General features: G+C 42.3%; 1 protein-coding gene across 1 annotated transcript in view; it reads right to left on the bottom strand.

Moving 5' to 3' along the window:
• Positions 1-17,851, bottom strand: part of LOC139023006 (calcium/calmodulin-dependent protein kinase type II delta chain-like) — a 58,594-nt gene extending 40,743 nt beyond the window's left edge. Inside the window, exons 1-2 of the mRNA XM_070434942.1 lie at positions 17,698-17,851; positions 15,481-15,575 (exon numbers count right to left, since the gene is read on the bottom strand). Coding sequence (XP_070291043.1) covers positions 15,481-15,575; positions 17,698-17,762 — 160 coding nt within the window. The 5' untranslated portion in view covers positions 17,763-17,851. The remainder of the gene's footprint in view (positions 1-15,480; positions 15,576-17,697) is intronic.
• Positions 17,852-18,639: the final 788 nt, after the last annotated feature.

Here is an 18,639-nt window from a genome sequence, read left to right on the forward strand (position 1 = left end):
GCATCACTACCACCTGCTGCAGACTTGTCCTTCGCCTTTTCTGTCATTTCCACTCCCTAACCTGCATGAATTATGAATCATCCATCCTTCCCCTGCGGGTCCTTCCACTAACATTTACAATCGCACATGCAAACACACAATGCTGGTATTTGCATACACACACACTCGCACACAAGCTAGATAAATACATGACAACATTATCCCTCCCAGCCCTGGCTCCTTCCCCCCCAACCACCGCCCACACCAAAGCCCACCCATGCCAGCCCATGCCAGCCCTGTCGCACCTCCACCCTCACAGCCCAGCAGCCAGGCTGCTGAAATCCTCTCCACTTCTCAGAAATCACTATATTGTTGAAAACTGGTCAGAAACAAATCAAGCTTCATGTATGTATGTGTATATTATGTACACTGAGTATACAAAACATTATGAACACCTGCTCTTTCCATGACATAGACTGACCAGGTGAATCCAGGTGAAAGCTATGATCCTGTATTGATGTCACTTGTTAAATCCACTTCAATCAGTGTAGATGACGGGGAGGAGACAGGTTAACGGAGGATTTTTAAGCCTTGAGGCAATTGAGACATGGATTGTGTATGTGTGCCACTCAGAGGGTGAATTGGCAAGACAAGATATTTGAGTGCCTTTGAACGGGGCTACGGTAGTAGGTGCCAGGAGCACCGGTTTTTGTCAAGAATGGCAATGCTGCTTGGTTTTTCACGCTCAACAGTTTCCTGTGTGTATCAAGAATGGTCCACCACCCAAAGGACATCCAGCCAACTTATTCTACATTGTAGAAATAGTCAAAATAAAGAAAAAACCTTGAATGAGTAGGTGTGTCCAAACTGTTGACTGGTACTGTATGTGGGTCTTTCTATAAGCTAGGGCACCAGTGAGGATTTCCTACACTGGACAACTTGTTACAGCTGTTGATTAGTCATTGATAATAATCTGCGGAAAAAAACAATGTCATTACATTAAGATATAAGGGGGAACATAGCTATATTCAATCAAATGTTTAACCCTCATGTTTGGTGTCTTGACGGATGTCCAAAATCGTGTGACATAAAACATGACTTTTCTGTCCTTGCATTTATGGCAGTGTAAGTTGCCGTTATATAATATATTAGGCATTCATCAGTTAAATTAGACATTGAACATGAACCCTGTAAGAATCCTGGATCTAGCTGTCAGACCGTTTTTGTATACAGAGYTCAGAAMTGCAGTGTAACTACGTAACATTTCATGTCTCCTTATGTTAATTTAAAGGGTGAAAACAGTTTTCATGGGCAAACAAATCCCCCAAAATGTATGTGATTGCAAAATCGAATGCTTCAAACAGAAAAGAGTCACCTTAACGTGATACCTAAAAACTTCTATCGGAACTGTCATTAACGTGGTTCTTCAATTATTATGCATGATACTTGTTGGATGCACATTTGGTGTCGAGCTGTTAAATTACGGCGTGATATTTTCAGACATCATCATCTGATCCAGGAAGGAATTTTCTGAATGTCAGTCAAGTGACGACTAGCTACTGTGAGAGAGCATGCCATACAAAAACAGCCCAAGTGCTGGAAAATAAGGTGTTTGTGAGGAATGTCCAGAATATTTTGGTGTCTCATTGGTTACGCCGGTGAAGACAGCTGTGCCTGAAWCCACGTTGGATCTAATATCCCTAGAGAACTGAGGTTGATCATCTCTTGTTGTCTGCTATACTTACAGCAGGGTCTCGTTAGATTTAACATCAAGGTATGAGATCATGTTTTCATATGTTTTTGTGMCTCGGATTGGACAGAGCCTACTGTGCGCAATTGTTCCTTTGAATTAWTCTGGATATAATGACAACAAATTACATAGCCTAGTGGGCTTCTTCACCATATAATCTGGTAATGAAATAACATGACAAATACATTTGTTTCATGTTACACCTACAATTTTAAACAATACAAGKGGTTTGAAGTAGCCTACTTGAACTTGAATTTGGAGCTCAGAAATTAAAGTGCTGGAATAGGCCAACCTTGAATATCAGACATTTCCTCAATTTGGTGYTTGAAAAGTCCTTGTAATTATTGTAGCCAATTTATAARTTCTCCTGCTCCCTTATAATTATCTGGGATTTCTTTTTTGATACGTTTTTGTGAGAGATGTGGCCACTTTCGTTTGTTTCCCRTCGCCTCAATTGATGGGTGTTGTGCTACTCTGTTGCAGTAAAACCATGTGTGGTTATTATGAGGACAACAACGTCTAATGTTGGCTACAAATCCTTCCATTCCAAAAGGAAACGTTTTTTTGGTCGCTTTCTCATTATAAAAACCACCGATGGTGAGATTTAAATGCTGAGATTAATGCTAGCGCTATTCCTGGCTTTATTATGTGTGCTTGCGTCGGCCTCATAGCCTACAGAAAAATCGGCATGCACGCATCCAATCTATTTAGCCAAGCAAGTCCACATTATTCTCACATATTTTAGAATGTAATAATCATTTGAATWTCAATGCACTGGATGGTCTAAAACATGTATCATTCTTAAAGGGGTAATGGCATACTTTTTTTTWWWAACACTTTTTCGGTAGGAGGGTTCTATATTAGACCCTATATCTACAATTATATAAATTATACAATTGTATGACATTGAAAATTACAATTAAGTGCTTGAAAAAGTCCCTGAAAGTCCTTCAATTTGACTTGCCAATGTCTGTATGAGCCCTGCTTAAAGGATGAATAGTCCTAGGCTTATTTCGTTGTATTGTTGGAATTATGGGCCAATTTGCATATATTCCTCTAAGTACACATGTGGAACTGCACAAAAAACATTTTTATTTATGTTTCAAACCATTTTGAAATGTTGATTCCAATTMTTTTTTATTTAACCTTTATTTAACTAGGCAAGTCAGTTAAGAACAAATTCTTATTTAACTCGTATTTAATGCCACACACTATTTATAGAAACATGGATACGGATATGAATACAGGCGGTGTGTTGGCACCTGTGTTGGCATACGTGTGCATTGTGTGTGTGAGTGTGTGCATGGTTGGCATATATTGCTACCAGAGAGATAGAGAGCTCCAGCTGTAGCGGAGGATTACATGGTAAAGTGTATGCTCCTCACCTCACCTCCTCACCCTTTCAACCTCCCTTCAGAGACAGTAATGCTACATTCACTAGATGTATGTATGCAGTGCCGCTCACATCACGGGCAACCAAGTGAGACRCAACCTTGTCAACAGGGTGTRCACAATTAGTGTGGCTGAATGAGGCCACTAGCACAGATAGGGATGTACACAAACATCAAACATCCTACACAGCACAGAATAAATAGGCTGCTGGGTTAGGAAAATGGTATTCCACAGCCTCGTTCAGCCAGTTAGGAGCTTCCAGTTTGAGGTCAAGGGTGAACTGGGAGAGGTGGACTAGGGTCAACGCAAAGGCCGCTTAATTAAAACGCTCTTCAAACTGACTAAATAGTTGTCGCCAAAACTAGGGTTGTGACTTCTCACGCAACAGAGAAGCATTGTAGAGAGACAAGTTGAACAAGTATTTCGTTCACAGAGACAGTGTACTGTTGCAATACCTCCAGGGTTAACATGCCACACATGATTATGGTGTAGTATCAAGACACACGTGTACTATCCAGGTTTGTGCAAATATAACATGATTAGCTCATGGTCACGATCAACCTAATCACCATTCATTACCCCCTGAGTGACCCTACTCTGCCTTTGTTGCCGTACAGTGCGAGCAAACTTGTGGTCTGCCCGTTACTGACAGCCAATAACTTCCTATACACCACCATCTAACCAACTGCTTTTAAATGAAGGGTTTGGTCTCTGTTTGACTCTTGTCTGAGGTGGTCTAAGCTGCGATGGCTAACCATCAGTGACTGAGTTGATGACTACACAGTTGATTCCCTGGCTACCATAAACAGAACAGGTCCCGGTTCCCMGACAGCGATGGAACTTAGGCTGACGACTGTTTTAACCATGTATCTTTCCTACAATGGCCGAAGATGTAACATGAGCTTCCCAAAACCCCACACAGAGAGAACGTTCGTTAAGTGGGTCGTTGAGGCGTGTGTCAATACTGATGGGATCGAACGAAAGGCAGCGCTGCTCTCAGGTCAGCTTTCTCCATTTCTCCATAACATTAGAATTATTCCACGATACTGACGACGGATCAGCTCGTAGAGAGATATTATCACCTTTGGCTGCAAATATTGAGGTGGCTTATTCTAACGTTTACCCTATAGACCCGTTTCTGTTTACAAACATTACCGCATGAGGGCGATGCACACAATTTGGTGACAGAACAAGGGGGAGTTCTTGTAGAACGCCTCTATTTACATGTTGCTTATGAGTGCATTTCACACTATTATAATTGGATTTGAAGGCTCATTTGAAAGTTCTGCTTAATATCATGTCAGTGTCATCATCGCAAATCAACTGCATTATACTATTTAAAAAACACTTTAACTTCAACCAGTAAAATGGATCTTTGGCTAGCTTTTGCTACAGCCTATATCAATGAGCGTTAGCCTTCTAGCTAACAACTGCTGCATCCAAAATAGTTTTTGCAAAGATCACAACCAAATACAATCTTAGCGACTGTTCAAGCAAGAATCAAAACATCATTGTAAGCGTATGAGAACCCCAAAAAGTTATAAAAACGCTATGTTGAATGGGCGCAGATGGTGATGGCTTTCTAACAGCCGCCAAGAGTCACGAGCATCTGTGCATTACGTCACTGTTTCGTGTACTAGAAAAKGGTCTATAAAAATTGAGATTTAGCACATCATTGTGCACGTTAGGCTACACATAACTAAATATGTTGAGGCAAAAATTTGACATTAGCCAAATAACCAAATWAAACTAAATTGAATGAACATGAAATTGATTTCAATATCATTGAAATATAGAAGCTTATGTAGCCTATACTGTAGATAGGCTATTTATATTTTAATGCAGTCATCTCAGTGTTAATTTATATCCTTTGCTTGTTTATAACCATTTCAGTCATTATAAACTTTGTATTTGTAGTCAACTTCCTTGTGGAGTTATCGACGGTCATATAGAGACAGATAAACATCTTGAGGCTATGTTTAGCAGAGATATTCTGTGTATAAAGTGACGCGGTAGGGGGAAAAAAACTMATCTAACGACGCACTTAGCTGTTCTACGWGTGGTCTGAGGCAGTCGGTAAATAACAGCTCTGAGATTTAACAATGCTTTAGGTTCCAACGAAGGACAAGGCCATTCCAACACTGGGCCATGGAGCAAGGCTCTGCATGCTTTGTGGGGCATCTAGGGCCACTGGGGCATCTAGGGCCACTGGGGCATCTAGGGCATCTAGGGCCACTGGCCAAGACACTAAAGTGCCTACATTTATCTTGTGCACACGAGGGGCAGACATCCTTTTAAGAAATACTGCAGCTGTCAGTGAGGGACAGGAGCGAAAGCATACACATAGATAATTATGACAAAAGGTCCATCAATATTTACTCAGAGGAGCACCAGAGAAGGATGTGTGTGTGTGTGTGTGTGTGTGTGTGTGTGTGTGTGTGTGTGTNGTGTGTGTGTGTGTGTGTGTGTGTGTGTCTGTGTGTGCATTTGCATGTTATACAGTCTCAAGAGGATAAAGACAGACTTATAAAGAGAGAGAATAGACAAACATTTAGAGAACGATTATAAACTGGAGTTGAGGATTACACCCCCACATTACCCAATAGGGCCCTGCCTTATCTCTCACACAGAGAAACAATTGTGCCCAACGAAAGCATTCCTCACTCAACTATTTAGTGACTCTTGTTGGTGGCACAGACAGACTGAAAAAGGCTACAATAAACCAGCAGATTGTCCAGCAGCAGCACACAATGTTAGCCAGTGTAATCCTGTCCATTGGGAGTAGTTGTAGTGTTAGCCCAGGTCACAGCAGACTACCGGCCAATAAACATGGTCCTCTGCTCTGTTCTGTTAAATGGCCATATAAACTGAGCCATCCAAACAGAACAGCAGCCAATGAAACCACTTTATATAACCGTTTAGTCATTAGGCCCCTGAATGTAAAAAAGAAACACAGAAACACTCCACAGTTATAGTACTTATCTTGGGTAACTAAGTGTGGACTGTGTATAGTATATAAAAGTGTAGTGTACTAGAGGGCTGGGCGATATATCATGAATACCAGTATACCGGTATGGATCCACATACAGGTAAGGATATTCACAATACCGTCTATAACGATATTATGATACAGTGCTAAATTGAATGAAAAGTTCTACAAATTGGGACTATTTCGCTGTCAGTTATGTACTAGTTGTTAGAGTATAAAACCATCAGAATTGGAAAAAGACCATTAAAATCACTTGAAATTAATTTGTTGAGATTCAAGTACTGATCATAAACATATTTAGAACCTGTTTTATTCCGGAACATAAAATATTATAAGTAAATAAAATGCCATACTGTCAAAAAGGAGAAAAATATTGGTATATGTTATTTAGGCCATATCAAATCGACATTTTATTGGTCTCGTACACATATTTTGCAGATGTTATCGTGGGTGTAGCGAAATGCTTATGTTCCTAGCTCCAACAGTGCCGTAATACCTAACAATACAAAACAATACACACAAATCCAAAAAACTAAAAGAAAGGAATTAAGAAATATAGAAATACCAGAACTAGCAATGTCAGCATGTGGAATATAAATGTATATGTACTGTGTATGATGGTGTGTATAGACAGTATGGACAGCATATGAATAGAAAAGGTGCGTACAACAGTAGTTATATAGGATGAGCCTTGACTAGAATATAGTATATACATATGAAGTGGGTAAAACAGTATGTAAACATTATTAAAGTGACCAGTGCTCAATGACAAGGTACATATCGCCCAGCCCTAGTGTACTGTAGTGTAGTATGGTATAGTATAGTAAATCATACTTTATCATGTTTATATTTAGTGATTTCTGTATAATGTCTGGTGTTCTAGATCAATATAGGCCAGACTAGGTCAAGTAGACAGTAACAGTAGTGGTAGTAGGGTTGATCATTGCCAGGCGACAGGTTGATTGAGGGTGTCACGACGTGTCTCTGCGATCAGGCTGGGATTATCCTATTACGTGCCTCAGAGGATAGGAGAGCCACAGCCATGGCCTGGTCTGGCAGGCTCACTATGAAACGCAGGTACCTAATACTACACTACACAAACTTGACACAGAAACCCTTTCCAACCACAGAGAGAGAGAGAGGCAGGGAGAGAGAGCGGAAAAGAGAGAGGGAGTGTGTGCACGTACGCACGCGCACACAAACACCTCCACATCCAGAGCAACAATTCAGCCCGCTTTTCAGAAAGGGCCTTGATTCTTCAGGGTAGTCATGGACCACCCCCCTCAGAGGAAGCAAAAAGAAAGTAGCAAACACAAACCCAGCAATTCTTCATACTGAAGCCAGGAATAAGGACACACAGTTCTGCAGTGTGTGGTGCTTCCTCATTCTGCCTGAATCCAGGGTAAATTGGACTGAACAGTGCCTGTACATCCCCACGTCCAGCCACCTACCCCTAACTATGAGTAATCATGACTTGACAATTCTCAGTTCTGGGCGTGAGGAGTTTTCATTCTCCTTGGATTACACACACACACCCACACACACATCTCTGTTCCTTCATCTCTGGGGGTTGGGGTTTCAGCCAAGCGGGTGGGCGGAGAGAGAGAGACACACGATTTCAGTTTTTTAAAGGGAGAAAAAATACCAACTTCAGGCATTCAGTCTCTGTGCTGAGATAGATTCCATATGCAGCAGCAGCAGAGGAATGACAAGTGGAGAAAAGCAATAGAAACCTGAGGCTTAGGACCCACAAATCAGGACTACAGTATGACTCAAATACAGAAAACACTAAACACACAGTTGACCGCAGAGAGCCTATATGAGGATTCCAGCAGAAGTAATTAATCAGATCCAGTCTAATATAATAGAGTATAATGKAATGTAGTCTAATGGAATGTCACTAGTAGCGATCCCCACCATAGAACAAATGAGCACTTCATTTGTGAGATCACTGTGTGAGTCAGAAAAGTACTGGCTGTGCTGAAAAAGATGCTGAGGATCAGAAAGAGACTGTCCCCCAAATGATCACAATTTATTCAGTCACAATCAAGCCACAAATTTGCTCCCAAACTATCTTTATATAAGTCATTAGTATCATTCTTTTTTGGGGGCCAACATCAGTCTTTTAATACAGATAATGCTTTTTAATAGCATTATCTGTAGGTATGAAATGATTCACCGATATGCATCGGTCCCTGGTTCAAATGTTTAAAACCGAACCGATCCAAATGAAGCATGCATCGGTAAGAAACCCATTCAAAAATTACGAATCTCCGGTTCTCTAACGCATTTTACTCATATAAATGTTTTCTGCCTTATTCCGAAAATACCTCTTATCTGTTGTGACTGAATTGACGGGTCCTCTCCTTCCTCCTATCAAACTTTTATGCATGTAACTGCGTAAGACATTGATCTAGTCAAGTCAGATAACAACTATGCTCATAGAGCGGGAGACGCAGCTGCTCGCGCCAACGAGAGATGGGCGTAACCTAACCCTGCTCTAATATTCGTAGGCTACATCTGCGCAGCACCTTCAGCATTCAGATGTTTGTAAAATGGTTTTCGCAATATTAAATCATAGGCTTTATTAGTTGAGGTACAACCAATGTAATTACCTTGGTAATTGTTACCAAATGCGCTGTAGAGAATTGTGTTTGACCGGTAGGGCTGTGGAGGCTACCGGAGTGGACACAACTAAGTTAACGTCTTGCTGATCTAACTGCTGATTGGGGCTTTCAATTACCAGGTTCACTGTACAAAATATTTTTGGTAGTTCTGCTTTAAACAGCATTTGGTCATTTTTACATGAACTGGTAAAGGTATAATTTCACTTAGGACTGCAATAATTTTTGCGAGCTGGGATAATAGAGCAGTTCTGCTTCATACAGTTCCAAACGGTCAAACCATTTGCTTTTGAGACGGGGGTGGAATCCAAAGCTGTGTTATATTAATTGGCTATGTACTGTATGTCATATCTCATTTAGAAAGATAAATATTGACATACTCCTAGCCAAAACATTTTCATCTGCTACATGACAGAGTTAATCAGTGGGTGATGAGCATTTAGATGCTCAGTCTGCGCTATTGCTCAGCTCACAAATTGCATCAAGTACTATTTGAGAAGGTCCGGTCAGACAMATTTCCTAGGTGGCAAAGGCCCGGATGGATAATGTAATTTATCAGCGTAGTAACAAACCCCCACCTCGCAACCCATGCGACCCGGAACTGTTCACACCCCTCTTGTTGGCGGAGAGAAAATGTTGCAGTTTTAAAGCTATTCTACACATTTTGCATAGGGCAGAGATTTGTTTTGCTGTTTTTAAGCAAATTTCCTGCAATTCTATGCATTCTCCATGTCGTATTTGTGTTTATATGATACCAGTTGTCAAAGCCCGACCGAGTAAGGAGAAATCATTCATTCATTTTAACTCAACAACATCCACACAACAATACACACCACCAACATGACCACAAACAACCACAACAAAACACCCACCAATATCACACCACCAAAGGCAAGCTAGAATAAGAAGAACTAACATCTAATTAATTATTATTATTTAGAATGAAAATGAATGTGTTCATGCAATAATTTAGAAGCATTGAATCTATCGAACCAATCACATGGATTCGTTCACTAAACAAATCGCACGACAATCGTTTCAAACTAAAAATATGTTTCTGTATCATAACAGAGCCATGTACACTACCATCAAAGTTTGGACACACCTATCATTCAGGGTTTTTCTTTTTTTTTTTACTAGTGAAGACAAAAAAACTATGAAAACACATATGGAATCATGTAGTAAAAAAAAGTGTTAAACAATCAAAATATATTTAATATTTGAGATTCTTCAAGTAGCCACTCTTTGCCTGATGAAGCTCAGCCAATACACTTTTGGTCTTTAAAGAACTACAGTTGTTAAAATTTGAGTTATAGCTTGGAAAATAAAATGTGATTCTGGGTGACAACATAAGGCTGTTTGGTTCAACATTAGGACTGTTTTCCTCAGGAAGTTTCCTTGACGATACCTCTGAGTATACGATATGGTATCGTACAACTAATGTGTAGTGTAGTAGTTCACAGAACCATGTCCTACAATGCTAAATATGTGCAAATAGGACTTTCCTAATGCATAACATGATGATATCTCTTGAATCACAATAATCACGCAGCAAGCACAATGGAGGGAGGAAGGTCTATTAAGGACAGACTGAGAGAGAAAAGACAAGATGAGTAAAAGGCCTTTGCCAGTGCGGTGAGAGAAGCCCCAGAAATACACATCACACATAAGTGGTTAGTAACAACCACACCACCAACACACACACACACACACACACACACACACACACACACACACACACACACACACACACACACACCCAACACACACACACCACACAACCCACAACACACACCCATACACACTCCCCACTGCTGCCATCCAGTGAAGAACACACTCTTGCTCCCCACTAATTGGCCTGTGTTTATGCCCACAAAATAAGAAGGGGAATGGGCTGTGTGACGGGGCATTATGGTTATGTTATGATATTTCATCCACAAAAAAACCTGCACCACATACTCTCTCTTAAACACACACACACACTAGGCATGGTGTCATAAAAATAACAGTTTGTCCTATTAAAAATTCACCAGGGCAGTACGCTACATTTATCAGGCCTCCGCCAATCGACCTCCAGCGAGCAGCACAGAGAGAAGCCTTCCAATGCCCTGATAACACGCCTGCCTGGGCACGATACGGCAGCTGATCTGGGAGAGGAGGGCATTGAGGGAGAGAAAGAGAGAGAGATCAAGAGAGAGAGAGAGATGGGAGAGAGCAAGATAAAGAGGGAAAGAGGATGAGAGACAGGCCCTCTCCTTTAAACCATTTCCATCCAGCACAGCCTCGTGCTAGCGTCATTATTCAGCAGCACAATTCCATCAGCCTCGACACCATTCAGGGCCTCTCAGGCTGCTCAGGCTCAGACTATAGGGTTCTGGATCAGGGTCCGCTTAATTTCATCACTCCAGCCAGGCATATAGCATCATCCAGCTAGCTAACCCCCTTCCCTCTTATTCCCATCCAGCCCTCACGGCCCCTCCAGCCCACAACAAAACACTGTGAGTGACAGGGTACATTAAAAAGGGCAATAATGACACATGCGCGCGGTCGCACAGACAGGCAAGCAGGCACACACACACACACATGCATGCACGCGCGCGCGCACACACACACACACACACACACACGCACGCACGCACACGCACGCACACACACGCACACACACACACACACACACACACACACACACACACACACACACGGTGGAGCAGGAGAAGGTTAACCCTGTAGTACTGGTCAGAGCCAGGAGAGGCTGTCCAGAGAGACATGGTGTCAGTACCTCTCTCAGATCAGCTGCGTATTTGGCCCAGGCAGGGTGTATCAGGGCATTGGAAGGCTTCCTCTGTCTGCTCGATTGGCCGAGGCCTGATAAACGTGGCAGTACTGCCTGGTGAATTTTTAATAGGACAAACTGTGGTTTTTTATGATACAAGCCTAGTTGTTGTGTGTTGTGTTTGTGTGTGTGTGTGTGTGTGTGGTGTGTGGTTGTGTGTGTGGTTGTGTGTGGTGTGTGTGTGGTGGTGTGTGTTGTGGTGTGTGTGTGTGTGTGTGTGTGTGTGTGTGTGTGTGTGTGTGTGTGGTGAAGAAAGTGTGTGGATGAGATGTTACTGACTGTCAAAAGCCTTAATATAAGACCACATTCAATATACACCCAGTCCTACTGGCCTGGGAGCTCAGCTTGCCTTGATCACATGGGCAAGAACATACAATGACATAACTTACAGACATGAGATGTTGGCATGAAATAGTACATTTGCAAGGGTGCACTGTGTATTAAACCAACCAATATGTACTTATGTAAAAAGTGTGTATAAAGGGGTGTGTGTGAGAGGTTTGACATCCAGCACTCAGCTGACACTTCAACTCATCGGCTGGCCGCATTTCACATGGTTTGGATTAAGAGTTGGAGTATTGACATTTGACAGCAGCTCTGGTAGACTGTAGCAATCAAATAGCCTGGAAGAGGGTGGCTGATGGAGAGGTATACTGTTGCTTCCTCACAGTCCAACCTACAGTAGGTGCATGGAGTAAGCAGCACACTTTACATGTGAGATCCACAGGCATATCACTGACCTATACACGGCTGGCCTGACCTCACACAAACAGTAACACACACACACACAGAACGGGATTTAATCTGACCCACCTCATGCACTCAATGTATCTGCACAAATGCGGCAAAGCTCCAACTCGCACAAAAGATTGTTCGCCATTGCTTTTGATACACACTAACACACCCAAGATGAACACAAGCACAGTATGCGAGACCGAATGAACACACATCACCATTGCCACGCTATATTCCCTAACCCTACCATAAGTCTTACTCGTAAACCTACTAAACCTAAGAACAAACACCTAACTCTTTACACTACTCACTAATTCTAACCATACCCCAAGCTTTAGAATAGCCATTTTTCCTTGCGACGGGCAAAAAAATCCCATTGTCAATTTGTGTTTAGTTTACTATTTTTGTGGATTCGGTCACTGTCACAATATAGATGTATAAAAATGTCCTGAACGGACACACCCACATCCACAAACAACCACAACCACACCCACACACACACAACCACCACCACACCAACAGCCCCCCCAACACACACAACACAATTTATGCTGTGTTTCACACAAAATCCATGCCTCGCACAGCACACTGTACAGCTAATGGCAGCTAATGCTTTTTGTTTCTCTAGATTGTTCTGTCTTCTTCCTGTTAACTTTATACATAAATAAAGCGTTGCTGGCAGTGGAGGCTCTGCCCCATGTCTAGATGGATGGTAGATCTGAGGGAAATTATTACAGCTTCTGTTTCTGTAAAACACATTGGCATGTCCAGGGCCTTCAGCTCTGATTAAAGGGATATTGTGACAATTTATCTACTTTCCCAGTGTCAGATGAACTCATGGATACTATTTTTATGTCTCTGCGTGCAGTTTGAGGGAAGTTGACGGTAGTTTCGCAAGCAATTGCTAACTAGCGTTAGCGGAATGACTGGAAGAATCTGGGATCAGCTAGAGTTAGCGCAATCAGCTAGCTGATCCCATAGACTTCCAGTATTTGCACGAATGCTAGTTAACAATAGATCGCAAAACTTCCTTAAACTTCCTTCAAACTGCACGCAGAGACATAAAAATGGGGCAGTGGGCATGAGGAGCTGTAGGGAGATAAGGGGGGCAAGGGGATCTGGCTTAACTTGGCCCTCCTCTCTTCTCCTTTATTCAGCTCAATAGGACTGGAGCGTTCCTCTCATTCTGTGCTATTCAACGTGATGAACAGTTTGAAGAACCCAGTTGCCAGGTTACTTGACGGGATCTCTGCCAGACGCAGCTGAAACACAGCAGATCTAATTACCAGTTGTTTTTTTAAGGCAATTTTAAAGAAATTCTTTGTTTACTGGCTATCCGTTGAGACCGTTGCAGAGGGGGGCAGAGGGGAAAGTGGGGCCTATTGTAATTCAGCTGGCATCCCCAGAGGACAGCACAATCTCACACCCAGACTTGGCCTCTGTAATTCTCATAATAATCAAACAACCTCCACTCCCTCTCCATCGCCATAGCTAAAGCCTTCTCAAGACATGGCAGGGAGGCCATTATCTGCAACAGTGTGGCCACTGTTGAGATAATATTAAGACTTGCAGTTGAAGACTGCTTGGTTTAATAGGTCAATACCCAGTCAGCACAGCTACAGTAAGACTGTGCTTCAGGAAGATTTCTTCTTGGAGTAATTTACTGGCAGMCGGGCCTGACGCAAGCAAGGGAAGCGACAACAATACCCCCGAAAAATTGATGACGCAAACATGGAATTGCAGTGTAATTACAGTCTAACAAGCATGGCGTAGTTATTTGAAATTTCAGTGCCCTTAGTCATTGCAATTTATGCACTAATGCGCGCAGTGACATAGACAGAACGGCCCAAAAAATAAAATTAACATCTCCATCACAATGTCAGGAGCAAACAGGAGATGGGCCCACTCGATACCCAAACGCACAAGTATTAGTAGTGTCCCGAAATAGATCCATAGCCTTTTGTCTCTGCTGCTGTAGCAGTAGCAGATTGGCCACGTCTGACGTATCTCCATGCATCTCCATCTCCGTATCTCCATCTCCCGGGTGGCGCAGTGGTCTAGGGCACTGCATTGCAGTGCTAGCTGCGCCACCAGAGTCTCTGGGTTCACGCCCAGGCTCTGTCGCAGCCGGCCGCAACCGGGAGGTCCGTGGGGCGACGCACAATTGGCATAGCGTCGTCCGGGTTAGGGAGGGTTTGGCCGGTAGGGATATCCTTGTCTCAGTATGTAAAATGTAATAAAATGTATGCACTCTACTGTAAGTCGCTCTGGATAAGAGCGTCTGCTAAATGACTAAAATGTAAAATGTAAAAAATGTCCTCCTGGCCAAGGCTTGATTAGAGCAGATGTGACAGTCTCCTCCGGCCAAGAGGACGTGTTTTTCTGCCTGGACCCCATGTCTCTGATCAGGAGATCTCACAAGGTGGAAGGGGGGGGAGACATTGTGAGAGGCGTAACGTAAACTGAGATTCACCAAAATTGCATAAGGACATGAATTTACAGTCAACCCTCAATTATGGATTCAATTATCCCGTTCCTTGACTAAATCCTTTTGTKATAAGAGGTGAGGCCTCTTAAAGGGCACTTATTAATTTATGTATGGTCCAGATTTCTGTGAAGAAAACGTGGGCAGCAAAGAGTAGAATTGTGACTTCAGCTATGACTAAACAACACGAAGGTGCTCCAGATGCTTCTAAAAGGYCTCTGGCAGTCTACATTCACAAACACACTTGGTTTCTGAGAGCAGGAGTAGAGCATAAACAAATGCACCACACACAGACACAATGGCTGAGCTACTGTGTCGCGGGTAGGCACGCACAGCAACAATATGTCCTGCTGGACAGGAACATCATGAGATGAATGCTTCTGTTTATCTCATTGAACAAGGAGCTCCCAAAAATATGCTGCACTTACCTACACTATGCAACTTGGCACACACCCTTTGACAAGTTGATGTATGTAATGTTAACCTAAAATGCAATTGTATTATGTTGCTTGAACTAGATATTTAATGGATCAAGCGCTTTCATGTGCACATGGGTAATTTAATAAACTAACAATGAGAAAACTACCTCCAGTGTCGATCTCCTATTGGACTATATCTGATTCGTGAAAACAATGCCACAGGCATCAATGCACTCAACATAGTAAGTGGTGTAATATTTCCACTTTGTCTTACCTCTTGCTGAGAGTTTTTTCGTGTTGATAATTTTAGCAGCAAATTCCTGGCCGTTGGACTTTTTAACGCATCGCCGGACAACGGAGAAGGCGCCCCTGTAGTGAGACAAATTAATAAACAAAACAGCTACATGAGCTCAAGTCACAACTCTCACTACCGCAAGCAAAATACAACCCACCAAAATCAGTACTGTGTCTAGTTCAATCCATCTCTGAGTAATAAAGAAAATGGTAGAAGGTAAAAATAGTGTTACAATTGACCCCACTCTCCCCTACATGGGAAACATTGCAATATGAATAGGTTACAACTAATCGACAGTAGAGCTAAATAGCCCATCACTGTGGTACACACGTGCAAAAAGACAATACAAAGCAGTGCATGATGATAACTGTTGTTTGGCATGTGATAATAAAATGATGTATCATGTGATAGAGAGCAATAGTAATGGCATATTTTTGTAGGCACTCACTCCTCCATGGCTCATTGGCCAAAGCCTATGGAGAAACTAATGGGGTTTTGTAGGGTTTTTTGGATAAACACTGGAAATAAGGTCTGTGGTAAACACAGGTTTAGGAGATTTTATACGTTTTGTTTTGAGATAATCTTCATCAGCTGTCACTTTTTGTGAATTTTGAAGCAATTATGTAATCAAAACAGTCATGTTAAGTGACTAATATTATCTCATAGTACAAAATGTATAAGACCTCCTAAGCCTGTGTTAACCTCAGATCTTATTTTCATTGTTTATCACRAAACCCAATTCTCTCCCCATTCATTTTCCCCCATAGGAATGGTTGAACGAACCAGAGGTAACTCATTTCTGGTTTATTAGGACACATTCTTATTTACAATGACGGCCTACCCCGGCCAAACCCTAACCCGGGCGATGCTGGCCAATTATGTGCCGCCCTATGGGACTCCCAATCACGGCCAGTTGTGATACAGCCTGGAATCGAACCAGGGTCTGTAGTGACACCTCTAACACTGAGATGCAGTGCCTTAAACCGCTGCGCCACTCGGGAGCCCTCACTTGCTGCTTGTGCATGAAAGTCAGCTCAGAGCAAATTGTAATGTGGAAGGGTCGAGTCATAAGCCTACACATGAACTACTGTGCAAAGAAACGTGAGCTATCTGAGATTATAAACTGGGTGGTTYSRRSCCSGRAWKSYKRWTTGACTGACAACCGTGGTATATCAGACCGTATACCACGGGTATGACAAAACATTTATTTTTACTGCTCTAATTACGTTGGTAACCAGTTTATAATAGCAAATCAAATCAAACCAAATAAAATTGTATTGGTCACAYACACGTGTTTAGCAGATGTTATAGCGCATGTAGCGAAAGGCACCTCTGGAGTTTGTGGTATATGGCCAATATACCACGGCTAAGGGCTGTATCCAGGCACTTCACGTTGCGTCGTGCTTAGAACATACCTTAGCCGTGGTATATTGGACATATACCACAACCCCTCGTGCCTTATTGCTTAAATAAACCAAAGCATGAGGAAATAACGAAAAGTCTACTGTAGGCTATCTGAATTGTGTAGTAAGCCTATCATAGGTCTGTCTATATTATGATGTCATCATGCATACTTGAAACCGGAAAAAAATGTTTATAGGTGGTTGGACGTACACCATTGTCACTGCTAACTGCAAAAAATAACGCAGACGGGTTACACAGTATTTGTCTACTTGGTGGTTTGTGTGTAGCAATTATTTGTTACAATGCACAGAATGAAACACAGTGGATACATTTTCGATGTGGATGACATAGTTATAGCTTGTATATCGTTACACAAGTAGTGCAGCATTCCTTCCTGCGTGGCTCCAATGACAAAATAATACTGAAAAGTGAAATTATAAGAAATAGATACGAGGAGAGGATTCGGTGGTCTTTAAAATGACTTATATGAGAAAGTCCTGCCTTAAAATAAATCAACACTATATATATAATCCGCTACATATCTATAACATACAGCCACGGTAAAATCGGTACAAATCGCATGCATGCTCAAGCCATTCGGTACTCGCTCGAGATGTATTCTAATAAAATGTTGTTCGACTATAAAACTGGCTTAATTAACGACCGGGGGGGGTGCCTTCCCTGTTTTTGACAACCTGTCTTGTCAACAGTGGACTAGGCACGCACAATGATAGTCTACAAAGCAGTACTGGAAAAGGTAAAATAGGACTATATAGTGTTAATGTCGCTTACTTTCCGAGCTCCTCGTACAGCTGATATTCGTCTGTAAATCTGGTCGAGGTTACAATTGTAGCCATGTTGTGCAGGAGGGTATCGCCTCTCGTTTCGGTGACTGCCTCGCTCAGGATTCGGGGGAGATCTCGTAAACGCAAAGGGAGATACTAAAAAATTAAGACGTCTAAACGGGATCCTTGGGAGGACCCTGTCCTCTGACGTCACCCAATTTAAGTTAAAATTTAAAACGGTTAAGGTAGGTGTTAAGGTCACGTTTAGAGTTAGGTAAGGGTTATGGCCAAGATGAAGGTAAGGGTATGGGTTAAAGTCAGGGTTAGGGTTCAGGGCTTAGGGACGGGACGTCCCAAGGATCTAATTTAGCATTAACCAGGGGAGAAGGCGGAGGAGMGCGGTAGTAGCAGAGACGGAAGAGGAAGCGAGACACCCCACTCCCTCATTTTCTCTGGTTAAATTACCTTCAACTACACTACACAGAACAGCCAGCTGTTGTCGCGCTTGGTGTCTTTGGGAACAGAGAACTGACAATGTTTTTCAATGGTAAACGACTTGAGTGAACTATCTTCATTTATCCACCATCTTTGGTAGAAGCCCTGGTGGTGATGGCTGTGGTAGAGGAAAAAAGGCTAGCAACGCGAGATCCCTGGTCTCGAGCGCTACTGATCTAGGATCAGCTTCCTCTACATAAATCCACCAGGTATTACAAAGTAAAACTGACTCCAGATCATCTCAAATGGACRGCGTTATCCTACAAGGGAAGGCAAGAGGTAAAGTGATAAGAAATGGCAGCCCAAAATGAATGATCACATTAAATTACAATCTAAATGTGAGTGTTGCAGATTTCCCATATTTGTCAGTATATGCATTTGAACTGTAAATATACTGTAAAGATAGGCCTGTGCCTACTATTAAGGAAGTCTCGAGGTTCTTCTCACCTGAGTT

The sequence above is a fragment of the Salvelinus sp. IW2-2015 genome, linkage group LG25, assembly GCF_002910315.2.
Source record: "Salvelinus sp. IW2-2015 linkage group LG25, ASM291031v2, whole genome shotgun sequence".
NCBI lineage: Eukaryota > Metazoa > Chordata > Actinopteri > Salmoniformes > Salmonidae > Salvelinus > Salvelinus sp. IW2-2015.